Genomic DNA, 25,756 nt, shown 5'->3' on the forward strand with positions numbered 1-25,756 from the left:
AGACAGAAAAGAAAATAAGACCATTCAAGGGCCATTTTGCCTCGACTCCTCCTCCTGGGGCCCTGAGGAGGACCTGGTCAGCGTCCTCAAAGCCCACCTTTATGTGAAGCGAGAACCTTCCTCAGGGCGTTTGTTGTCTAATGGTAAAGGTATGACAGGTGCATCTGTAACTAGCATACAAAGAGGAAGTGGTCAGGCTGTGAAGGTAGACTGGGCAGGGGGTTTGAGGAATCCCAAGGAGGACAAGTTACTGCTGGCAGGGGTGGGGGCCCAGCAAGGTTTTGCCTCACTTTCCCCTGCTTGTTCTTAGCCGAAGCTCAGCCTGGCTGCAAACCTTCTTTTTATAAGCACAGGCCACTCAGTGCTGCCCACTTGTCCACCTGCTTTCTTGCCTGCCCCTGCAACCAGGATCACTGCCTACAGAGGCTCTGTGTTGGGGTCTGTCCGTCCCTTGGGACACCACACTGATTCTTGGGGCTTGGATGCCAACCGTGCATCCATACTGCTTGGTGGTGGTGATTTGTGTGGTCAGGCCTGGTGAGTGTCAGATACTTGATGACCTGGATGCAGCATAGAGAGAATAGCCACAGAAGTACCTAGAGCATGCTTTTTTTTTTAAATTCTTTTAAAATATATATTTTATTTATTTATTTATTTGGTCGCACCAGGTCTTAGTTGTGGCAGGCGGGCTCCTTAGTTGTGGCTTGCCGGGCCCCCTGCATTGGGAGCTTGAGTCTTAACCACTGCGCCACCAGGGAAGTCCCATAAAGCATGTATTAACCTGGATGGTGGATATGCTGGGGGGAGCCCCATGGATGCCATAGGACACCTTTGGCCACTTTAGCCCTAAATGCTCCCATGAGGGAGCAAAGGCCATTGTGCTCACTTGGCTGGGGTTGTGACTTGCTGAGGCTTATAGGGAGTCAGTATGGCGATGAGTTCCAGGGCTGAGTTTCTTTCTATCTTCTTCTGGTCTCCCAGAACCCCTGGGCAGGAGCTTCTGGGCAGTGTGACAGGTTCCTGGCTCTTCAGATCTGTCTTCCACATCTATTGAAATGATCACTGAACAAAGCAGAGCAGCCTTGTCTCCCACCAAGAGGTAGAGAATGTCAACCCTTTAGGAGACTTGAATTTCCTTTTGTTTTTTATGATCCTGGTTTTGAAGAACTCCCTTTTTCCTTTCTTTCCTTAGTCTTTGAATATCTCCAGAGCTGAGGAGCTCACCCCTTTCATTTCCACATAGTGTGACCCAGGTTGAATAGGGGTTTTAGACTTTTCTTTCCGGTGTCAATCTCAAATCTTCCTCCCTGTGCTTCTGTTCATTGGCCCCACTTTTGTCCTTAGACGTTTCCTGGGAGCCCTTCATCTTGCCATTTGCATATGGATGAGGTGGGAGGTTCTTTGAGAGGATGGGCTAGAGCTGAGACTAGTAGGTGAGAAAAGTCCAGGTGTCCACATCCTAGGCTATTGTCTGATCTCTGATACCCTGAGTGGCTCAATCCTTCTAGGCCCGAGACTCTGCAAGGTCCCTGAGAAGAGCAGCTGATGGAGGGGAGCTCACTTAGGCCCATGCTTGCCATGCTTGGTTGGGGAGGACAGCACTACATGTCCCCAAAGCCATGATTTGATGTTGGTAGTAGGGTGACAGGCAAAGTAGCCCCCATCAGGTGTGTGATGAAGGTCTTCCCCACTATGCCCAGGACCTATGTGTCCAGGACTGACATGTGCCCTCTGATTCCTCTGCAGGAGCTGATTGACCTCAAGATGCTTCAGTGCAAGAGAGTTGTCAATGGTGAGTGCAGCTGTGGTCCCAGGACTGTGTGTGTGCCCAGTCATGCCCAAACTGTGCTACCACTGCCCTTGCCTGTCAGTTACCTCCAGGGTGCTCCTTACCTGTGTAATTTTGTGGATCACATGCTCTCTTTTTTTTAAAGATACATTGATTATAAGCCAATTTTTAAAAAAGTAATTAATTAATTAATTTTTGGCTGCCTTGGGTCTTCATTGCTGAGCATGGGCTTCCTCTAGTTGCAGCGAGTGGGGGCTACTCTTCGTTGCAGCGCGCAGGCTTCTCATTGAGGTGGCTTCTCTTGTTGCAGAGCACAGGCTCTAGGCGCACAGGCTTCAGTAGTTGCAGCATGTGGGCTCAGTAGTTGTGGCACACGGGCTTAGTTGCTCCGCAGCATGTGGGATCTTCCTGGACCAGGGCGTGAACCCATGTCCCCTGCATTGGCAGGTGTATTCTTAACCACTGCGCCACCAGGGAAGTCCCCACACGCTCTCTTGAGAGTAGTCACTGCTCTCCAGAGACCATGACAAATAGCCAGATGTGAAACAGGCTGAGAATGCCTTCTACCCACAGGCTTGCTGACATATAAATCACCAGGTTTCATAGTACAGGAGGGACCTTTGGGGTCATGATGGCTTCAGCACTGATCCTGGCTCTGCCTCTCGCTAACTGTGACCTTGGGCAAGTCACTTGACCTCTCTGCCTCAGTTCCTTTAGCTGTAAAAGGAAAATTATAATCCCTGCTTTACTTAAATTACAGGGTTGGAGTGAGGATCAAATAAGATAAAGGACATGTAAGACCTTTGCAAATGGAAGTGGTTGTGCTGAGTTGTGGTTTTGCTTATACTTTATTGATGAGGCTGATTCTGCTTTGATGAGAGTTGTAGTATTGTTTGAGGTTTTTGAAAAGTATACACGCTTGTGAAATCTTAATATAAGTTCACTAGAACTTTTGTCAATTTTGTCTTTTGTTTTAGATTTATATTTTCTTTGTGTTATGAAAAATTCAGTGTTATAGATGTATATAACCTAAAAAATGAAAATCCCCCATAATCCCATACTTGAAGAGTAATCACAAGGAGAATTAACATGTACTTTTTACACATTTCATAAAGTGTGTGTATAAAAATATGACATGTTTATATATACTCTCTTCCCTATACACACACACACTTGGGATCATGATACACGTTTTGCCACTTACTTTTCTCTTCTTTTCTTTGGCCGCACTGCATGGTACACGGGATCCTAGTTCCCCGACCAGGGATCGAACCCATGCCCCCTGCAGTGGAAGCGCAGAGTCCCAACCAGTGGACTGCCCTGGAAGTCCCTGCCACTTACTTTTCTATTAGGACATTTTCCCATGTCAATACCTATAGATGACTGTGCCAGAATTGATTTCGCCAGTGCTTTAACAGGGGTTTCAATATTTTGATGTTAAACAGAAAAGCATAGTATAAACACACTCAGTTTTTGTCGTTCTTCTCACAGACTGCTTACTGTCATTCATGAGAAGTCTCTGCTGTTGGTGATCACTTCGATTACCTCTCCCAACATGTCAGTGCCGTTACCCCACCTTTTTAACCTTCTAATCTGTTTGTTGCTGGGATGATAATAACAGCTTCCCTTTATGGAAGTGCTTTACGTGCATTAAAGATCCCATTTATTTCTCAGAATAGCCTTTGAGATAGGCATATTCTCCCATCTGCCACATTGGACCCTTCCATGTGATAGTCATCTTTGAAAGCTAATAATGTTAGGACCTATTGTAGAACTTCATTATGAAAAGCATGAGAGATTCTTGTTGTTTGCAATAGTTATGTTCTATAAAGTTGCTAAGAACACCAAATTAGCGAATACAGAACCATTGTTCCTAGGGGAAATACAGAGTTAGGTTCCTGTAAGCCTCTGGTCACGCTCTTTCATTATGTATTTCAGATCAATATATAACCTTGTTTTATGTGTCTTTCTGTTTAAAGCCACATTATTTAACATATACTGTTAATTCATTAACATCGAAGTCACAACCAACAGCACTATGATTTCATGCCTGAATAAAGCTTGTCTAACACATGTATTTTCTCCGTAAGGCACACCACAACTTTCTTATGCTTAGGAACACTAGATAGCACTTCAGCAGTATGATTGGGGCCATTTTAAACATTGAGATCACCAACAAAAAGCACAAAAATGCAAAAAAAAAAGTGGCATTAAATATACCACCATAAAGACACTTGTTTGCAGGATGAGAGCTGAAACAAGAAGGCAGAATGTTGCCTTGTTTGACCTCAGCTGGGAATGTGTGCATTGGTGACAGAAATTTTTTGCAGTCTGTGAATGACCATGAAAACACCACAAGTGTTGATTTGGGGGTTACAAATAAATTTAGCAAGCAGGCAAATTTGCAAATACACAACTGCAAATAATGAGGATTAACTGTAATATCGTAAGTCTCCACTCACAGTACCTAGCACATGATAGATAAGTAATTAAGGACAGCAACTTTGCTGAACTTCAGAGTGACATCTTCTGGGAAAATTTGGGCAAAATCTGAAGCAAAAAGATAAGGTTCCTCTTATCTTTGTACATCTTTTTTTTCAATGTTAAAAACATTGTGAAATGTCATTTGCAGCAACGTGGGTGGGCCAAGAGATTGTCATACTAAGTGAAGTAAGTCAGACAGAGAAAGACAAATATCATATGTTATCACTTATATGATATCACTTATATGTGGAATCTAAAAAAATGATACAAATGAACTTATTTACCAAACAGAAATAGAGTCACAGATGTAGAAAACACTTATGGTTACCAGGGGGGAAAGGGGTGGGGGAGGGATAAATTGGGAGATCGGGATTGACGTAGACACACTACTATATATAAAATAGATAACTAATAAGGACCTACTGTATAGCACAGGAAACTCTACTTAGTACTCTGTAGTGACCTATATGGGAAAAGAATCTAAAAAAAGAGTGGATGTATGTATATGTATAACTGATTTACTTTGCTGTACAGCAGAAACTAACACAACATTGTAAACCGACTATACTCCAATAAAATTTTCTTAAAGAAATGTAAAGTACAGATGATTCCAAAGATTCATGAGGTCACTTCTAGCTGAGCAGAAAAATTTCTTCTAAAAAAGGTCATTTCTGGGTTTATAGACTGAAGGAAATGTGGGAAAAAACTCAATTATATATGAGAAAGATATTCACAATATATTGTATCTTGTATTATTTTGAGGGTTCCATAATAAAGTAAACATTGCAGAAAGAAGGAATCCAGAGCAATGAATAATTCATTAAAAAATCTTTTTCTCAAAAAAAAAACTGCAAAATGTAAACACCATGCAGAGAAAGTGCATAAAACACAGCACACGGTTTAATAAATAACTGTAAAGCGAGGGACCATGTAACTCACCATCCTTAGGTCAGGGAATAGACCATCATCAACACCTCAGAAGTCTCCCACGTATACCCTGATTTCTCTCAAGTATAGTGTACTTCTAGCATCCCGTTTTTCCCTTCAAGGTGATACTTTTGTTGTGTTTTCTTCCAGGGGTTAGGTGAGGTTGAACCTGCTTCTTCACTGAGTGGCCCTGTGTGTTTGTCTTTTCTTGCAGAGGCGCTCAGCACAGTCGACTTTGTTGCTCCTGACGACCGAGTAGTCTTCCGCACCTGCGAAAGAGAGCAGAGCAGGGTCGTCTTCCAGATGGTACCATATCCCGGGACAGAGCACATTTCCCGTCTCACGCCTTGTGCCGGGCCAGTGTTACACGCCTGGGCTCCATTGCACAGTGGCCTTCAGTCTTCCTGAAGACCCTGCTTTAAATGGTTTTCAGAGATCTGCTCATGAGCGATTACACTGTTGGAGATGGTTTAAGCTATTAGCAGTCTGTTACGTGCCTCCAGTCTCAAGTTTAATTTAATTTAATTTAATTTCCTTCATTGTAGGGACTGTCTATTTGGCATGACTTGTATATTTTTATTCCCTAGCATTGGTTGTTCAGATCATGGTCTTTGTTTTGTGTAATCTGTATATATTTCCCATAAAAAGAAATTAAGTTTCTTGAAGAGTAGTTAAGATTTGTGTTAGGATTGTAGTGATTCTCTAGTTCTCTTCTCTCACTTTGGGCATTTCTTGGTATTTTTTCAGAAATACTTCCTGAATGATGTTTAGGTTTGTAAAAAATTGATAACAATGAGTAGCCTTACGATAAAGCAAATATAGCAAAATGTTAATTGTAGAATCTAAGTGGTGGGTATATGAATGTTCACTATAAAATTTTTCCAACTTTTTTGTATGTTTGAAAGTATTCCCAGCATTGATGACATTTTCTCAGCCTTCCAGGTCCACTTTGGGCCTCCAACAGTGAGCTAGTCCCGTGGGCTAGCTGTTTGAGAGAATGCCAGCTGGACTTCACTTGCTGATGTGTGTGTGTGTCTGTGTGTGTGCATAGCGTGCCTGAGTGTGTTTGTCTATGCATATGGACCTGTATCAGGGCAGTGGTTGATATAGCCTCTTGTGTTCCCAGGGGACTTCAGACGCAGAGCGAGCTCTTGCTGTGGCCAGGCTTGTGTAAGTTCTTCCCTGTTTGGTACTGTCTTTGCTTCTCTTGTGGGCTGTGAGGTCTTACTGTTCCTGGGGACTTTGGCGGTGACCACCCTCCTGCTTCCTAGTCCACTACTTTCTGTTTCCAGGTTAAAAGCCTCAGGTTCCCTCCTCTATTTGTTGCATCCAAGGGCTGCCCTGGGACTCACGTGAACGCACTGTGTCTGGGCTCCAGAGAACCTCTGGGTGGGAGCCTATTTTTTAGTGTTTATTTGTGAGATTTCCTTTGCAGAGACTCTCATGACTATGAACTCTGAGGTTTTAAATCTCATGAAGTGTAGGTAAGACTTACTGTTTCCTAAATTAATGAAGGCAGGAGAGTAATGTGGTTAAGGAGAGGGGCTTTAGACTTAGACCTGGGTTGGAATTCTGGCTTTGCTACCTGCTGACTGTGTAACCTTAGGTAAGTTACTTAACCTCATTGAGAACTTAGTTTCCTCATGTATAAAATGATACCAATAGTACCACCTCCCTCTGGCGTTATAGGGAAAGGTAAATGAAATGATGCATGTAAATGTCTTTGCAGTATGTGGCACGTAGTGAGTGTTTAGTAAGTTGTTAGCTATTGTTATTAATTACAACAAGGGTGAGAAGGAGCTTGGGCAGTCATTGCTGCTGGTCACAGACTGGTAACTGTGTATGTAGCAGATGATGAGGAAAGGGTCCTTTCTACATCTGAGACTTGTTTGGAGGAAGCCAGCTGTGCAGCCTAGCACGCAAAGACAGTCTTCCACTTCCTCCAGAACCAGTGCTCTGGGAAAGGGCTTTTGTGCTTATGTCACTTTTGTGCATTATGGCTTTCACTACCCAGTTAGAACTGGAACTCTGGGATGGAGTGCAGTGTGGCTGTCATTCGATATTCGAGTTATCTGATACAACTCAGAACTAGCAAAATCCTCTACAACTAGCCCTTCCTACATGTGTGAGCACGTTATGTTCTTCCTCTGGAGCTCTACCCAGGAGGACAGGCGGTTGCACATTTTAGAGACAGGATTTTTCAGCTTCTGTCTCTGAGGGTAGGTGTGTTTTAGAGGGCCAGGGAACATTAAGAATTTCATGAGCACAGATGCATACCTTTGACTTTATGTCCTACCCTCAAGTTGAATATTTATTATCTTTCCTCCTTCATGTTTTTCCAGAGAAAATGATGTGGCTGGTATCGACGTCAACATGGGCTGTCCTAAAGAGTATTCCACCAAGGTAAACTGATTTTGTTATACTCTTCACAAATATAGGGTGCAGATTAAAGGAGACTGACAAGAGGTGACGACTAAGTACAGTACCTGAGTCTGGACTAGATCCTGTACTAATGGGCAAAATGCTCAAAAGGATATTATTAGATCAACTGGCAAAATTGGAATATAGACCATGGTAGGTTAGCTAAAAATACTGTATCAGTGAAAATATATGAAGTTGATAACTTCTGTGGTTATGTAAGAATATCCATATTCTTAGAAAATACACACTGAAATACTTAGGGGTCAAGGGCTATGATATATGTAATTACCCTCAAATGGTTCAGGAAAAATTTTCAATGTGCACACAAACATATACATATATACATAAATAAATACACACACACACACACACACACACACACAGCACTTGTGCCCAAGTAATAAAACAAATGATGTAAATGTTAAAAGAAAGAATAATGTGAACAGGGCTTTGTTTTTTCATGAATAAAAATAGAGGATGCAATACATGTGTCCCCACTGTCATATCAGAAGAGACCAGACAGGACTGCTATGAGCTCAGAGAAAGCAGCAGAAGGGCAGCCCTTAAACTCAGGATCCTGTGGGGAAATGTAGTCCTTGATGAGGAGGTTTGGGACTCTGCAGGCAGAGGGAGTGGCACAAGCAGGGACCCAGAGGCCATTGTGAAGTAGAGGCAGGGAACCTTGATTTGACTAGAGGGTTGGGAAGTGGGTAGTGAAGAGGAAGCAGAGGAACACAGGATTGAAAATCTTGGTTGGGACCAGATTAGCTGAACTTTGATTTTAAATGCTTCTGATCTTTTTGGAACAGAGAAGGCTTGTGATCAGAAACTTAGTTTCTTCCCCCAGGGGAAACCAATGTTACTAGTTGCTTGTGTGTCTTTCCAAATATATTCTATAAATAGAAATACTAATCTGAAAGCCATGTGTCTAGTGTATTCAAGTGGAAAGAGACCAGAGGTCAGGATACAGATGTCGGAGATGAGTGTTTTGGGTCCACAGGAGAGACCAGGGATGGAGACAAGAGAAGCCAAATTGGAGCAGACTTTGATAGGATTTGGCTGGCAAATGATTGGACTGGGAGTGGGAGGCAGAGTGAGTGGTGGGGGTAGAGGGAGGAAAGACTGGCAGCCAGTCAGAAGAGATACCTCCCAGTGTGCCGTACCAGTACATGCCAGCTGAATATCTGCTCTCTTCTCATGGTTCAAAAACCGAAGTCATATTAAAAAAATTAATTGAATAGTTTTCCCTCCTTCTAAGGAGGGAGAGTTCTTACTCTTTATCCTTTTGAACCTTTAAGATTTTTAATATGTTGCCTATTCTAAAAAGCAAGTTAAGAAGTTAAACAGAAAGGGAGGAAGGAAGGAAATACCAATTGGAAAAGCCATTGTTGTCGAAGGGGCAGTGAGACTGGATTTTAGATCCTGTGATTCAACAAGGAAGGGCTGAATCATGTGTTAGATGAAGAACAGACGGAGTCAGGGTGAGTGGCCAGGGCTTCCTGAAGGCCTGTAAGGTTTGTATCTGGAGGTAGCCCAGGGCTAGTAGCTCTGTTCTTTTAGTTCTCCTCTGAAATGCAGGCTCAGTCTGCGCTGGTTCTCTCTGGTTCTAATGTGTAGTTCTTAAACATGAAATTAAACTGTAATAACTGAATTTAAACCTTCTGAGCACATTCCTTGAGCATTCATTAGTACGTAGTCTATATACTTGACAGCATATATTTATTGGATTTGTTTTTCTCCCCTTCACCTCACTCTTAATGGGTTCAGATTTTTAACATTCTCCCCTGCTCCACTTATTAAAGTAATTCATACCATTGCCCAGGACTTGGATAATACAGAAAAGTACAAAAAAGAACAATAAAATCACCAGTAATCACACCGTTAAGAGACAGCCCCTGGTGTTAATGCTGAGATTTAAGTGACTCCAGGGGTTGTTGCTTCCATTAGCTAGGGCTTTTGTTAGAGTTTGACATTGGTCTGGGTGCTCAGGAGTGGGCCGGCCATTGTTGCTGGCAGGGGATCAGGGCCTGGACAAGGTTTGGAGGTTGTGTGCCTCTGAGTGGCTTTGCTGGCGGAGGTGGTATCCAAGCAAGTGACGGTAGGATAGGAAGAAGTCGCATTTGATCTCATTTCAAAGGAAGAATGACCCATTGTTTTTTTAAGGGCTTGGCAGATGGTGGGGTTTAGTTTATTAAGGCACTGAGACCCTGGGTAGGAAGTGGGCAGTCCTGAAAAATGATTTTTTAGAACCCACTTCTAGATAGATCTGTGGGTCTTGCTAAGGGGATCAGAGTGCTGGCTCTTAGAATTCATCAAACTGATCCCTGATGTTGTGGGCACAGGCGATTGCCAGTGGACCTTGGTTCCTTGGAGGCAAGTGCTGGGGTACTGCCAGGTTGCCATACCACAGGGAGGAGCCACCCTCCTCCAGCTGTAAGAGCCCCTCTGTGTGCTTTTCCTTAGGGAGGAATGGGAGCTGCCCTGCTATCAGATCCTGACAAGATTGAGAAGGTAAGTCCTGCATGAGTGAAAGCAGAGGTCCTTAAACATGCCTATGAACTAGAGTTGCCTGGAACACCTCCCCTACCCTTCCCCCAAATTTAGAGAATCAGTCACTCCACCTGGGGTCTGGAAATTTTTTCAAAGGCTTTCCAGTGACTTTGACATATAGCCAGGTTCAGAAACCCCTGAGCCAGCCTGCAGTAGCCTTGGAGTTCCTTAAAAGCCCAGGGCTAGGGACATGTCAGTAGAGAGCCAGGGGTCCTGAGGGACTCATTTAGAGCCGCTTCTGTATTGCCTCTCTCCCTTCTGAGAAGATCATGAGAGCATATGCCAGGCTACCTGTGGGTGGTGGGCAGGCTCAGTGGCTGTGTGTGTCAGGATGTAGGGGATTGGCCTCTCCCTGGGGGCTTGATGAGAGCATCAATGGGTGCCCTGCACACTGATAGAGTCCACCATCAGTATGAGAGCAGGCCAGGCCAGGGCCATACAAGGTAAGCTGAAGTTAGTCTCCTCTGATCTCCTTCCCTTGGTGATTCTGGTGGCCAGGTTTATGAGGCCTTAAGGTCAGGTTGATGTTTGCCACCAGTGTTGTGAGCTGCCAGTACATGTGGGAGTGACATCTTCTGCCATACCACATGCACCTTTTACTTTCCTCTCGCAGTTCACCAGCTTTCTCCTTGCTGCTCCCCTTAGCTCCTTTGATTTCCTTTTCATTCTCCATCCCCACTTCCACCTCTGGGCTTTAAGCCTCTTAGTGCCTCCCATAGGCTAGAGCAACTTGGGATAAGGCACCACCATTAAGAGCTGCCACTGCTGTGTCAGCAGCTCAACCCTGTTATTCTTCCAGCCCTACTGTGTCTGGGATCTAGGAAAATTCGTGTGTTTATGGGCTAGGTGCCTCCTCATTTTTCCCGTGTGTGGACAGGCACAGGTAATGACCTCCAGTCAGACACCTCTATGCAGGCTGGAGTGGACGTGGACTACTGTGGATTCCACACTTAGGGAAGGGGCCTCAGTAGCGGGTGGTTTGCTTCACAGCACATACATACAGGCATTTCTGTTATCCTCTGGCGTCCTGGCTTCTCCCACCCATGCTGTTGGCTCTGTCCTCGCTACTGCCCTTCTTTGGGCACATTTCACACGTGAGGCAGCAGAGTTAACACTACCCCTCAGAAGCTCAGTTCATTTCGTTAATTCTCTGGTTGGCAGGGTGGTCGGTTGAGCCAGGTCGGGCTAGTGGACCGGGTTTGCCTTGTGAAAGAGAGGATGCAGGCTTCCACAGTAAAGCCAAATGAGACTCAGGAAGAGTGGGATGGATTAGATTCAGGCTCAAATTGTGCTGGCAAACTGGGTGAGCTGGATGAGAGCTTTGTAGGTCCTTCCAGGCTTGGTGTTTTAGGTCCATGGTTCCATCTGTGGGAACATCTCAGGACCACCTTAGAGATTTTTTCAAAATAAGACTGCTTGTTTGGGGGCGATGAAAGTTCTTGGAAATAGATAGTGGTGATGGTTGTATGACATCTTGAGCTAATGCCACTAAATTATACACTTAGAAATGGTTAAGACAGACAATTGTATGTTATATATGTTTTACCACAATAATAATTTTTTAAAAAGGATGCTATCTATTGAGAATTCTGCGTATTCTTGGGGTAGACAGAGGCAGGGAGAGGGTATCAGTCTTTTGAAAAAGCTTCCCAGGTGACTCTGGTGTACCCTCCCTGGATTAAGAACCTCAGTTTAAGACTCTATATCAGTAATAGCCTCTCTCTGACCCCTGCCCCACATTCCCTGGGCCGCCGGCTGCTCAGGGCATCCCCTTGTGTGCACTGCACTTGGGCCATGGCTAACAATCAGCAGGGCCAGGACTTGAGCTCAGTTCTCACTGATTCCCAGGCCTGTGCTTTCCTGTCCTCCTCCCTGCCCCCTCCCCAACAACCAGGGGAGCCAAAGTCTGCTTTTCCTGAGTCAACCAGTGGATCTGGGGAGATGTGCCCAGATACGGGCCCGTCTCAGGTCCTTTTCCCCCACAGACTTTTCACGCCACAGAGACATGGGGTGTGGCTTGGATCTGGGAGAGTTGGGTCCAGGAGAGGTTCTGCTAGAGTCTGACCAAAAGACAGACTCTATTTGCCCTTTCCTCTCAGTGTGACTTTTGCAAAGGGCTAGGACTTTTCGTTACTAATTTCCTTCCTGGTCCTGAACATGCACGTGAAATGAACAGAAAATGAACTGAAGAAGGTGCTTAGAGTTGCTTGGATAAAATACACCAAGAGGAAGTTCTGCAAAACAGAGAACTGGGTCAAACCAGCTGATGTTGCTTAAATCACCAGACATCAGAGGATTCTGAGTCAGCACTTGCAAAGGAACCCTCCGGAGATTTTATTGTCAGCTTGAAGGACAGGACTAGAGTGGGAAATTTTATTGTGTATCTTGATGGATCTGGCAGTCCCTCTTCCTCCCTTAAAGGGTAGGTGCCCCTTTAAGCCCTGCCAGAGTCACCCTAGGACCTCAGGCCCAGTCAGCCTCCTGGGGCAGCACCTGGGGACTGTTCCTTCCTGTCAGTCTCTGGCAGTTGTGCCTGGGCCAGCAGGCCCTGTCTTGCCCATGATCTGTCCTATCAGTCCAGGCTCTTGGTCTAATGTCTCCTGGAGGGGCCTGCCTTAGCCTGTCCCTGAGAGAAAGGCCTCCTTCACTGGTTCTTGTGACCCGGCTCTCTGCTGCCCCCACCTGTCTAGAACCAGACTGGCAGCTGCTGCCTGGATGTCCCCTCTGCTCTGCTGGACAGGGATCCAGTTTCTTGGAAGAGGGCTCTTGGCATCACCTTCCCCCTAGCTTGCCTCGCCCAAAATTTTTGATGAGGGAAGAAGATAAAGATAGCAAGGTCACAGACATGCAGTGTCATTTACACCTTTCTTGATGTCTGACTCTTTGTCTGGACTTGCTACTTCCCTGACACTTTCCTGTGTGACTTTCTTGATCTTTATTTGGAGTCCTTTGCAATTACTGTGCAAAATAAACACTTTAAAATATGTTGACTATGCTGTCTTTTCCTTTGCCAGTTTCATTCCTGTATATCTGACTCCCCTAAAGAGAGGGGGTACCTGAGGACAGGGCCCAGGACCTGCTCAAACTTTCCTGCTCACTCACTTGGCAGATCCTGGAACAGCACTCAGGAAACATGCCTTCAATCAGGAATGGAGCTGTGAGCCATGTGTTCTCAACCAGGGTTAGGCCTCAGAATCATTTTGTGGAGGGAATGTGTTGGGCAGAGTCTTTTGAAATCACATATTCCTAAGCCCTGTCCCTAGAGACTCATTCAGGAAAGATGAGGTGGAATCTAAGATTCTGTATTTCTTAGGCTCTCCAGGTGATTCTGATGTTTGCCCTGGCAAAGGATCACTGTGTTCTGTACAAGCATGCATGCAGATCCATTCATGCATTCATTCACTCATTCGTTCATTTACCAAATATATGTATACTGCTAGGTACCAGGCAAGGGGCTGCTGGTGCTGGGGCTCTAGCAGAGAAAGAGGTGAACTCCTTCCCTCATGGAGCTTCCATGTATATGCGTGCAACAGACGCATTCACATGGACACGTACATGGACATAAACATGTCCATGCCACTGGGCCGCACAGGTCTGGAGCAGAATTCATTAGTACAAGCAGTTGTGGTGTTTGTTCCAGAAGAGGCAGATGCTCTTGTACTCTCCCCACTGCAGATCCTCAGCACTCTTGTTAAAGGGACACAGAGACCTGTGACCTGCAAGATTCGCATCCTGCCATCGGTAAAGATCTTACATCTGAAGGTCCATTTTCTCTGGGGATGCTGATTTGGGGGTGTGAATGATTCTTGTGGGGCTGAGTTATGTTTGGAGGAGGGGGTAGAGCTGAGCCCACTTTAGGAGCTGGCAGCTGCTCCCTCTGTGGCTTCAGTAAACACCCTGTGTGGTCCTGTCCCTCAGCTGGAAGATACCCTGAGCCTTGTTAAGCGGATAGAGAGGACCGGCATTGCAGCCATCGCGGTTCATGGGAGGTGAGTGGTTGCCTTACTAGTGACTGACTTGCAAGGAGGACCCTAGCCATCTTAATGATTCTTCACCAGACCCCAGGTGACTACCAGCTTCTCTTCTACATACACAGCCTAGCTCTGCATAGCTCATTGATATCCCCTAAGTTCAGAGGGCAGTCAAACTCTTTATGGGGGTTGCATTTTTCTTTGTTTCATTCATTGAGCATCTACTGGTGGTAGGCACTACACCGAGCTTTAGAGATACAGAGAGACCAATGGGAAGGAGAAACACCCCTACCCTCAAGACGTGTAAATGGTAGAGAATGAGTGATTTGCTCAAAATTATATCACGTAGCCAGGAAGTGGTGGAATTAGAACTCTGACTCTGAATCTCATTTTCTTTACACTACATTCAGCAATAGCTCCTCCCTTGAATGACCCCAGGCAGATTGCTGTTCTTTTAAAGGCACTGCCTCTTTTGTCTGCCCTTGTTGGACTGCCAGCTGTCACAGTGACCACTTTAAACAGTCCTTGAATCTGCTGTCTACTGAGAGCTGAGGTATTGCTGAAGGCTACCCTTGGTTTCCCAGTCGAACTCGCTCCCCGTATCCAGGATGTACTTTTGTACAGAATCCCAGGTCAGCAAACTTTGGTCAGGGTGACCTCTCTTTTGAGTGGTGTTCCTTTTGAGTTCAGGGGTCTTGTAGGAATAGTGCATTTTTTGCTGGTTGTATCTATTACAGCATTTTCAGAGAAGGGAACCCAGAACTCCAACACATAAAAACAGAAAAGCAGAGCTGTGCGTGTTGAAGCCAGCAGGGGATGGTGAAAGGCCACACACGCGTACACACAGGCCCCTCCTGGAGGCAGCAGGCTCTGGGCTCAGACTGCCTGGTTTCAAATCCCAGGTCTGGGTTCAAATCCCAGGTCTGCTGCTTGTTGGCTGTGTATCCTTGGACAAGTCATTTAACCTCTCTGAGCACCACAGTCCTCATTTGGAAATTAAGATAATTTCTGCTTGATAGGGTTGTCACGAGGCTTTTATGAGATTGTGAATATACAGCCTTGGCACAGTGCCTGGCATAGAGTGTTTTCTGAATAAATAAAGCTATTCCTTTTTCCCAGTATTTGGAAACACTAGGAAGACAGATTTGGGTGAGTTTAAAGAGGGACTTTCTGGCCATCAAAGTTGTTAAAGATGGGCTAGAATTGGGCTGCTGGGGGAGCAGGGAGGTGGAGGTGGAGGCTGGGTTGATAGGGCTTTCTAAGGCCCTGTGGCCCCTGACACTTTTGTTGAAGAGTATAGCAGAGGGACACATGCAGATAGGACCTGGGCAAGGGCTTTCTGGTCGACCACCTCTCTGGCTTGTCCCTGTGCACAGCTCAAGTTAGGGCTTACCTTAGCATCCCTAAGACTCACTCACTCATACACAAGACCTTCTTGCAGTTGACCTTGGATGCAGGGGCCCTGGGTTGTGGTCTTGCCTCCCCTGTGGCTCTTTGTGACAGCCATGGTCTGTGGCCTGCTCTGGTTGCTGGGCCTACCCTGTGCCAGGTGCCTCTCCCCAGGATCAGCTGCCCAACTTGGCCTCAGCACACGCAGCTGTGTGGGAGTGGCCAGTCTGAGTGGCGGCAGCTGTTCCCAGTCCCTCTGGGAGGGCAAGACCGGGACAGTAGGGGTTGCATTCTTAAGGCACCGTTCCTCATCTCTGGCAGAAATGAGGGGTAGCTGGGGAGTGGCAGTGTGACCACCCACATCGGCTTCCTGCAGCCATGCCTCACCTGCAGACTTTTGAGAGCTGGACTTGCCTTCTCAGCATGGACCTGTGCTGCTGCTGCCCGGCACAACAGAGGTCAGGGAGAGCCGTCCCCTGTAGCCCAGAGCCCTGTCCCTGCTGGCCACATGGCCTTCCTGAGGTTCAGCAAGGAGGACAGTAGGATTTGGCTGACATAACCCGGTGCTAAGTGTGACGTGACCTTTGGCACTCAGTCCCCAGCCCCATCTCTTTATCTCCAAGGAAGCGGGAGGAGCGACCTCAGCACCCTGTCAGCTGTGAAGCCATCAAAGCCGTCGCCGAAACCCTCTCCATTCCTGTCATAGCCAAGTAAGCCTCCCTTCTTCCTCGTTTATTTTTTTATGCCTCACTTCACTCAGAAGGGATTTGAACTGACAAATAGAAAATAGAATGCGATAGCATCAAAAAATGACTGTAAGAGAAAAGAAAAAAAGGGTGTGACAAAAATGAACTTGGCAGTGAGGCTGAGAAGGGCCCATTGTGTCCTTTGGCCTCTGGTGAGTGGCCGATGTAGGTATGCAGTAGACAGGGGCCCAGGACATTCTGATGCATGGGTTGAGGTGGGAGTGTTTAGGGAGAGCAAGAGAGTGGCTGCTGAAGCAGCCCCAGGGGAAGGTGACATCACACCCAGAGTTAGGGGTGTAGGGTGTAGGGTGAGGCGTCTCAAGCCAGAGCACAGAGAGCCATGGCTCAGGAGCATGAGGCAGGTCACAGACCAAAGCCCAGATGAGCATCCCGGACAGTGACAGGACCAGAACCTAGACTGGCAGGTGTGAGGTACCGATGACCAGCCCAAAGGCTTAGCAGTAAGACAGCAGTGTCCTGTTGCCACTGGGGAGCTGGCCTGTGTGGGCCAGTCGGGAGTCCGGCTCAACCCTGATGGCAGGTTGGGAACAGAGAAGTTCTGAAGCCCTAAAGCCCTGACAAAAGGCATGCCTGACTGGAGGGAGGGACGGGGGAGCTAAGGGTGGGGTGGTCCCCAGGGCAAGGGGTGTTAGGGGTGTCTTGGAGAGAGGGTAGGGCTACTCAAGACCCTGGACCCTGTTGCTGCTGTTGCCACCTGAGGGGGGTTCCCCCACCCCCATTCTCACACACAGTGCTGTCTCTGGCCTGAGGCTGCTGCCTGGCTCCTAATGGAACAGACAAAGAGCAGTTTCCAAGGGGCTGCAGGGTGGCTGAAAGGGAAATTGCAACCAAACCGGGCCTCCTTCCTTCCTCTCATGACCACCACTGCGTCTGTTCCCTCTCTAGGGTTTTGACCCAGCCGTCAGTGGGCATATAGGTGCCCCAGCCTGGGGGTTTTCCTGTGATCCCTGTATCCACGTACAGACCCCGCCCTTCGGATGTGGGCCGGCTTTAGCCACTGTTCGGGAGGAGGGGGAAGGAAGGTAAACGCTCTGGAGTACCTCTTAAGTGCCAGGCACGGTTTGGACTGCTTTATTTTGTTATCTCACTTGGTGCTCCTGACCCCACAGTGGGGTGTGTGTTATAATCTCCAGTGTCCCGAAGCTCTCATAGCTGAAGGACTTGGCCAAAGCCACACACTGAATAAGTGGCAGATTTAGGAGTTGCCTTTTTCTGAAATTGCTTGTACAAGGATGGGGATACCCCTCACCCCACTGTTGCTTTTCAGTGGAGGATCTCACGACCACATCCAAGGATATTTGGATATAGAGGACTTTCGACAAGCCACGGCAGCCTCTTCAGTGATGGTGGCCCGAGCGGCCATGTGGAACCCATCCATCTTCCTCAAGGAGGGTCCACGACCCTTGGAGGAGGTCATGCAGAAGTACATCAGATACGTATGTCTATGCACTTTTTCAAAACAAACATTTCTCACTGTCTGCCACATTGCTGCAGAAAGTGCTTTGGGTGAGCCCCCAGCCCCCAGCAGCTCTCCTTTTCTTTTCTTTTTTAAAAAATTTATTATTTATTTATTTATTTATTTTTGGCTGCGTTGGGTCTTCGTTGCTGTGTGCGGGCTTTCTCTAGTTGCGGCGAGCGGGGGCTACTCTTCGTTGCGGTGCGCAGGCTTCTCATTGCAGTGGCTTCTCTTGTTGCAGAGCGTGGGCTCTAGGTGCGCAGGCTTTAGTAGTTGTGGCTCACAGACTCAGTAGTTGTGGCTTGCAGGCTCTAGAGCGCAGGCTCAGTAGTTGTGGCGCACGGGCTTAGTTGCTCCGTGGCATGTGGGATCTTCCCGGACCAGGGCTCAAACCCGTGTCCCCTGCATTGGCAGGCAGATTCTTAACCACTGTGCCACCAAGGAAGTCCCTCTCCTTTTCTTTTTAGTGTAGCATAGCATTGGGTTTCCCTGGCTGCAATGTGAAGAGCAGGGTGCTGGGGAGGCATGGCCCTATCATTGCCCCCTTCTAAAGCTTTCAAGATGTGAGGATCATAGCAAGGGCTTCTGGATCCAGGATGCTGTTGCGGCCCCAAACACATGATATCTTTCTCTTAGTCTCTGTCACCCCCTGCCCCCCTACACATACACACGCATGCACAATGACAGTGGTGTCTGTGTCACTCATGCCAGTGGGTTGGCACCAGAGGAGCCACAGCCAGGAGGAGCCATTGTAGCTGTTGTGAGGACAGATTCTCTCCGTAAAGACGTGTCAACTGGTCGTCAGTCATAGTCACTTCTAAAAGTCTTCTCTTGCTAATTCCTAGAATGCTTTAGCCTCTGACTTAGGAAATAGCCTAACTTTGACCCTCTCCTCAGGTAATACCTTTTTCTTCTCACCCGGGGTTTGATGGTAGTGCCCGGGCATTTCCCTGTAAAGGAGATTTTTGACACCTGCACTATTTCCTTGGCACTGCCCCGGCACCCTGTGAGACTCTGACCAGCTGTGCATGTCTGTCGGCAAAGATAGTGAGTGGTCCTCAAATTGCTCAGTGAGTTGGGCCTGAGCAGAGAGTGCAGCCCTCACCCTGAGCAGACTTCCACCCTCCTCTTCAGTCCTGGAGCTCCTACCCACCTGGGGGGTCAGGAGCTTCTCAGATCCTCAGGCTGCCATGGGCAGTTGTGGCTGCCATGACATGTGGGTGTCCCCAGGGCTGTGCAAGCTGGGGGTGGTCGGAGGCCCTGAGGCCTGTGCCCAGAGCTGGGCAGCCTCTGTTCTGGAGCCTCTTCTGCTTGATGCTGCAGCCTTCATCCTCTCGGTTCTGGGTGTCCTCTTGGGCAGGTTGGCTCTCCAATGGCCTGGGTCAACCAGAGGCAAGGGGGGCTTAGCTCAGTCTAGGTCGGCCGGTTGGCAGGTCTGTGGCAGGGAAGGCACGTTTAGTAGTGCCAAGCTTGCTCACTGGCTGAAAGGTGATGTTATCCTTCCTTCTCAGCCTGTCCCTTGGCAACTCCTCAAGGGGGTGTGTTGGGCCAGAGAAAGGGAGCAGCTTTCAAGCATAGGCAGGGCTGCTTCTGGTCCAGCCAGGTGCCTTCTGTCCCAAACAAGCTGAATCAAGGCCTTGCTGCTGGCCGTGGCTTACCCACGTATCCCTTCTTTGTCCTGAACATGTGGTCGCACCTCCAAGGCACTGAAGACATAGGCCTTGCTGGAGGTATTAGAAGATTTGATAGGGGGCGAGACGGGGAGAGGGTTCTGGGGGGCTGAGGCACCCTTTACCCACTGCTCTCCTGCCTGCCCCAGCCAGGCCGACTTCCACTGGGTATCCCTGGGCAGTTGTCTGGCCTCCCTGAGCCTGCATTTCCCAGTCTGAGTAGTGGTAACTACTTGTTTAGCTCAATGAAGTGACAAGTAACATGTGCAAACATGCTTGGTCAATGGTGCTGGGCTTTTCCCATGTTGGGAGAAATTGGAGACAGGCTGTTTAAGATGTGGGAGGGGCAGGCACTCACCATGGTTATAAGGAGTAGAAGAATCTCACCCCTGTCCCGGGGCTGGTCCTGCCACACCAGAACTTGGCTGTTCCCCACTCCCTGCCTTGGAAGATGCTCGGCAACAGGTCCTCTGTGGTAGCTGATGCAGGAGGAGCTCCAGGCGCATGTGGACCTTAGTCAGGCTGTCCAGTGGAGTGTGTTCCTGACTGTGGGTCTCAGTTGTGACCCCCAAGCATTGTGCCACTAACTAGAGGAGTAGATCGCCAAGGTGGAGAGGGCTCTTTTATGGGGTCACACTGCCTCGGCTGCAGGCCCCTCTGATGCCCCCTTGGAGCCCCTTTTCCTGCCATCAGAGCAGAGCTCAGGCCTCAGAGCCTGCCTGGGCAGCAGGGGGGCTCATGGCAGTTCTTCTCTCAGGCTGTGCAGTATGACAACCACTACACCAACACCAAGTACTGCTTGTGCCAGATGCTACGAGAACAGCTGGAGTCGCCCCAGGGGAGGTTGCTCCATGCCGCCCAGTCTTCCCAGGAAATTTGGTGAGAGGGGCAATGGGCTGTTCATCTGTCCTTGCAGACATTACCCAGACTTGACCCTGAGCCCTAAGCTGACTCTACGAGGGGACCCAGGACACAGCTTCTGGAGGTGGATGTGCTGGAGTGGGGAGGTGGTACAGCTTTGCCTCACAGAAGGGGGTACTTTCAAATCTTTAGAACTTGCCATCCCTGGACTGATCTCAGCAGCAGAATTTCGGGAACTAGTGCACTAGTAGGATGGAGGAAGGTGAGGGCTGGGCTTGGGAATCCCTGGGGAGGAAGGGGCTTTCCTGGTAACAGATCTGTCACATGCCAGGCCACCAAGATCCAATGGTTAGGAGAGTTGGGGTTGTAGAATGGAGCCCCTGGCCTGAGCCGGCACCCACACCCCATCCCTTTGCAGTCTGAGAGGCCACCCCTTGATCCTCTAGATCTGGTAGAGCTACAGCTCAGGTGGTTGACATTTGGGGCCCCTCACAACCTGGTCTAGTGCCTGTTCCCACAGCTCCCTGTCTGCCTGTGCTTGTACAGGGTCTCCTGCCTGAATGCTGTCTCCCCCGCACATTAGCTCTCTATACTCTCCTTCCTCCAGAGAAGCCTTTCTGGACTAGGCTTGCCCTCAGGCAGCCATCTTCATGAATGTCCTCCAGCCCTTAAGATGCTTCCTAGAGGGAAGAGCCTTGCCAGAACCTTCCTCCTCACCCTGGGCTTGTGGTATTCATTCTGTCCCTAGCCCATGTAGCTTAACCAGCTCGACCCAAGTATCTTGTGAACTCAAGAGGATAACTCTCAAGAGTATCACTTTGTAGCTCTGGCTGGTACCTCAGTTTAGGCTTGGCCTATGTGTGGTCAGGCCTCCGTGTCTTCCTCCCACGGGCCTGCATGAGGACAAGGCTGTGCATACCCCCAGCGCTTGGTCAGTATAGCTCAACTCACTCACTGCTGGCTAGGGACACCTGCCTGTGTGTTCCTCCTCAGAAGAGAGGCTGCAGGTGGCCTTTGGAATCTACTCCACCCAGCCCAGCCTGCCCTCCAGTGCTCATGCTCAGGGACCTGCATTCATTCTCCATCTGTCAGTTCAGGCTGATCACAGGGGTGTGTAGAAAGCACCTTCTGATGGCTAGGCCCTGGTGGTGGTTGGGTATATGTGGGGGGCATTTCTCAGTCGTGGGGCCCTGGGCTCCTGCAGTAGTTTCCTGAATGCTGGCTCCACTAAGGGGCTTCCCCTACTCTGCTTGTCCCTTCATAGTGAGGCCTTTGGCCTTGGTGCCTTCTATGAGGAGACCACACGAGAGCTGGATGCCCGGCGGGCCAAACTCTTGGCCAGGAGCCCGGAGGAGGTGGAGGAGCCAGCTGAAGATACCTCTGGTATCATTAAGATGGCTGTCAAGTTTGACCGGTAGGTCTCCAGCTCGGCCTCAGCTTGGGCCAGGGCCAGTGTCCTCAGGTCTGACTGGGCCAGCAAGCTGGCTGCCGTCCATGGTTAATGCCAAGCTTAGGGACCACACATCTCCTTGGTTTGGATGCTTGTTCTCAGTTTTCAGCAACCCAAAGAAGGCACTTTGGAGAAGACAGTCGCTGAAAGCCCAGGCAGTGCTGTCAGGGTTGCGCATGCTTTCCCAAGGGTGACTAAACTATACCTTTTTCCTGACCCACCCCTTCCCACAACTCAGGCTGGGGAGACTTGTCCCCTCTGTTCCTCAAAGTCTGTGTTTTCTCCTTGGCCCTCAGGAATTAGCTGCCTGCAGGGAGCTCCAGAATAGCAGCAGGACCTGAACCCTCACCTGGCTAAGCAGCCTACCCTCACTGCCCCTCGCTAGCCCTGTGGTGCCCTCTCTAGGCAGAAATAGCCTCAGGCCAATTATTGCCTCAGACTGTGACTCAGCTTTGAATGGGGCCCTCATCCTTGTCTCTGTGATCTGGAATCTGAACCTTTCTGGGGTCCCCAGGGCCAGACCAGGAGTTAGTCTTGTCTGGCAGAGTCTTGGGAGGAGGGATGTAGGCACAGCTGTTGGGCAGTCATATCCAGGGAGAGCTCCTGGTGGGAAGCTAGAACATGGCCTGACTCTGAAACTGGAGTCCACTGTGCCCAAGGCAGCAGCGGATCACCCTGACACTTGGTGGACATAATCAGGGTGGGCCCTGAGCTAGATCCTGAGACCACTGTATGGCCGCCTGTGTCCCCACTCCCACCCACTCCCTCCTGATATTGTCTTGAGAGGCAAATTGTACCTTCCTTCTTGGCTGTTGAAGGCTGTTTTCCAGGCTGGAGCTCAGAGTGCTGGAGTTCACTTCCCATTCCAATTCCCCAAACAACTGAAGCCCATCTTCCCTTTAGGTAGAATTGAGGCCCCAAGCCACTGGTGGGACAGAAATGGGAGCTCAAGGGAATAGGTGCAGGAGTCCGAAGGCAGGAGTTTGCTGTCTCAGTTCCTGCAGCTCCTACCGGGAACTGAGTAGGGCCCCTGCTGAGGAATGGAGTTCTCATGGTAGGTGGGCCCTGACACCTTTCCCTCCTTCCCTAGGAGAGCATACTCACCCCAGATCACCCCCAAGATGTGCCTGCTGGAGTGGTGCCGGAGGGAGAAGTTGGCACAGCCTGTGTATGAAACGGTGAGTTCCTGCCTGTGGCCTGCCCTGCATCCAGCCCACAGCACTCCCACAGCTAGTGCCACCACCCCCAGTCCACCCACGGCTCGTACATGCACTCCAGACTGCTTGGCTGGAGCCTGGCTTTGCCTTCTTTGCCTTCTAGCTCCTTCCCTTTGACAGTGGACCTGTTGTCTAGTTCTGGTCACTTTCATAAAACTGAACTAGAGGCCTAAGTAAGAGGCTGCTTCAGCCAGTCCCTTCCAGTGGCATTGCTTAGGCAGGAGAGACTTCTCTGGAGAGGGCCAATTGGCTTAGGAAGCATGCTCAAACCTAAAAGTTAGACTGACATGTTTTTGGACCAGGCCTCAGCCAATGGGGCACAGAATTGGGCCCCATGTCTGGGGCCCCTCAGGGGAAACTTTGAGATGGTCTTGCTTCACTTTCTTTGGTCCCCATGGCCTGTTTAGGTTGCCTAGTCTCTTTTGGACTGGCCTTCTGACCTCCAAGCTTGTATCTTCTGGGCCTTGGGTTCCCTTCTGCCAGAGTGACTTTTCCAAAACGAATTTGCTTCTGTCCCCCTTGCTCACGTCCTCATCAGCTCCTCAGCACCTTTGGGATCAAGCCCTACTACCTCAGCCCAGAGCATGAGACCCCCATGTGTCTTTCTGCTTCAGGTCACATCCACTCAGCTCTCTGTCCGCCACATCACCTGGTCGCTCTGCCAGGTGTACCTTCTTTGCCCCAGTCCTTGTCCCCTCTCACCGCTTTGCCATCTGGTGAACTCCTTCTCATTTTGGGGGACCTGGCCCACCCAGATGTCAGTAGGAGGAAGCTCCATAGTCACATGCAGCTAAGGGCTCTGACAGACCTTTGCTTAGGTCCATGACAGAACTCCTGACACACTGGGATGTCACTGACTGTTTGTGTATCTACATTTCTTCCCTGGAAGATGCACTAGGCACTTCTGCTGGGGAGGAGCATGTGATACAGGTAGCCTTCATTTGATTTAGGTGGGAAGTACTTCCCTCCAGGGCTTGGCCCTCTTGCTCTCATGCAGCCATCCCTGTTTCCTTCTCTCTCTCTGTACCAGGTTCAACGGCCCCTGGATCGCCTCTTCTGTTCTGTTGTCACTGTTGCTGAACAAAAGTACCAGTCCACCTTGTGGTGAGTTTCCTTATCAGTGGGCATGAGGCTTGCAACAGGGCCTGATCCTCGCATTGGCCTGGGAGGGTTAGGGGGATGGTGTACCTGGGCAGTGGCATCCCTGGGTGATGACCCCTTCCCTAGTTTTGTCAGAATCTCTGCCAAGGGCGTGTAGAGTCAGGCCTCCCAGACTCTAGTCCTGTAACCAGTCTGCCTGTCTCCCTGCCTTATTGCCCCATGCCTCATCTGCCTAGGGACAAGTCCAAGAAACTGGCGGAGCAGGCTGCAGCCATCGTCTGTCTGCGGAGCCAGGGCCTCCCTGAGGGTCGGCTGCGTGAGGAGGGTCCCTCCTTGCACAAGCGCAAGCGGGAGGCCCCTGACCAAGACACTGGGGACCCCAGAGCTCAGGAGCCAGTCCTGCCTGGGGAGCTGTGCAAGAAGCCCTTTTTAGCCTTGGCAAGTGGTAAAGAGAGCCCCCTGGAAGGCTGGTGACTCCCGTCCCTACCCTGGTCAGCCCCTCCCTGGGCCTGGCCCTAGGATGGCTATGGGTGCAGAGCATCAGCCAGGTGCCACTGGACAATTTGCTGCCAGTGCTGACAGGAATTACGAGGTTCTGGCCTGGGCCAGCAGCCTGGAGCACAGGCCAAGGGATCCCCAGAGTGCCCATCTCCTTTGGTGGGTCTGAGTAGCAGAGCCAAGTTCCCAGTGACCTCAGTATTTTCTTTGAAAACAGGAGCTTTTCAGGTGGCACCTCCCCAACCTGACATTGGTACAGTGCAATAAAGACCCTTCACCCTTACCCATGGCTGGTTGCTTCAGCCTGGCACCTTTACACATGGACAGATGTCCTGGCATAATTATTCTGCTTCTACCCTCTGTGCAGAGCTGGGGCTTTCTAAAACATTTCTCCTACCCATCCTTACGAGTCTAGATGGAGGTGGTGGGTTGGTTATCACCTTTAATGCTCACTGGACTTGAGTTGAGCCAGGAAAGTCCAAGAAGCCCATTCTCCTGATGGTAAACCTGAGGTACTGGCCGTCAGTTGGCTTTCCTGATGAGAGGTGATATGGAGTCTGGGGGAACGATTAGGGTATCTGGTGCGCTAGTAAGGGACCAGCTCAGGTGAGGCGGGGTGCTGGGTCTGACCCCAGCTAGAGCTCAGACCTGTGAGGTGTCTGCTCTGAGCAGAGGACACTGGAGACTGCTGATGGCAGCAATTTGGGGCCCTTGTGATTGCCCGCCCATGCCACTGCCCACCCCCCCTTCCCCCCCCACCATCCCGTTCGGGCCGGAAGGAAGTGGCAGATTCTCTTTAATTTCCTTCTGGCAGTGAGAAGCAAACAAACAGCTACCACATCTTATGGGGCCTCCCCCCACCGCCACCGCCCACTTACTGGGAGGGGCGTTCTGACCAAAGGTCCCTGCCCAGCACCGCCTCTGCTTCCTCAGCTGTAAACATGCTGCTTTTCCTCCCCTTTTCAAAGCTCTGTGAGGAGGGGCGGATTCCCCTCTGGGTCAAGGCCTTGTTTCTCCCATCTACTCAGGGTCAGGCCCCTGTGCCAGTCAGTACCTCCAGCCCTGATGACCTGAATCAGGGGTTGGGCAGGTAAGGCCCCTGTCTCAGTCCCGGAGCAGCCCCTCCATGCACCCATACTTGCTCTTCTGTTTGCAGATAAGGATACCAATACCAGTGGCCTCCCAGAGCCCATCACTCTTTGACC

The 25,756-nt window shown here is 49.4% G+C and overlaps 1 protein-coding gene across 7 annotated transcripts in view; it reads left to right on the forward strand.

Moving 5' to 3' along the window:
• The window catches only part of DUS2 (dihydrouridine synthase 2), a 41,231-nt gene extending 16,397 nt beyond the window's left edge, over nucleotides 1–24,834 (forward strand). For 6 of the 7 annotated variants that reach the window (XM_067718597.1, XM_067718595.1, XM_067718599.1 and 3 more), the window contains 14 exons: nucleotides 1,747–1,792; nucleotides 5,415–5,506; nucleotides 6,327–6,370; nucleotides 7,543–7,603; nucleotides 10,085–10,132; nucleotides 13,847–13,912; nucleotides 14,090–14,160; nucleotides 16,155–16,241; nucleotides 17,566–17,734; nucleotides 20,182–20,303; nucleotides 21,550–21,699; nucleotides 22,826–22,913; nucleotides 23,983–24,056; nucleotides 24,290–24,834. In XM_067718597.1, the coding sequence (XP_067574698.1) occupies nucleotides 1,747–1,792; nucleotides 5,415–5,506; nucleotides 6,327–6,370; nucleotides 7,543–7,603; nucleotides 10,085–10,132; nucleotides 13,847–13,912; nucleotides 14,090–14,160; nucleotides 16,155–16,241; nucleotides 17,566–17,734; nucleotides 20,182–20,303; nucleotides 21,550–21,699; nucleotides 22,826–22,913; nucleotides 23,983–24,056; nucleotides 24,290–24,527 (1,356 nt within the window). In that variant the 3' untranslated portion in view covers nucleotides 24,528–24,834. The remainder of the gene's footprint in view (nucleotides 1–1,746; nucleotides 1,793–5,414; nucleotides 5,507–6,326; nucleotides 6,371–7,542; nucleotides 7,604–10,084; nucleotides 10,133–13,846; nucleotides 13,913–14,089; nucleotides 14,161–16,154; nucleotides 16,242–17,565; nucleotides 17,735–20,181; nucleotides 20,304–21,549; nucleotides 21,700–22,825; nucleotides 22,914–23,982; nucleotides 24,057–24,289) is intronic. The other variant, XM_067718601.1, reaches the window with a different exon arrangement.
• The last annotated feature ends 922 nt before the right edge of the window (nucleotides 24,835–25,756 follow it).

Source organism: Pseudorca crassidens, chromosome 20 (genome assembly GCF_039906515.1).
Source record: "Pseudorca crassidens isolate mPseCra1 chromosome 20, mPseCra1.hap1, whole genome shotgun sequence".
NCBI classification, from domain to species: domain Eukaryota; kingdom Metazoa; phylum Chordata; class Mammalia; order Artiodactyla; family Delphinidae; genus Pseudorca; species Pseudorca crassidens.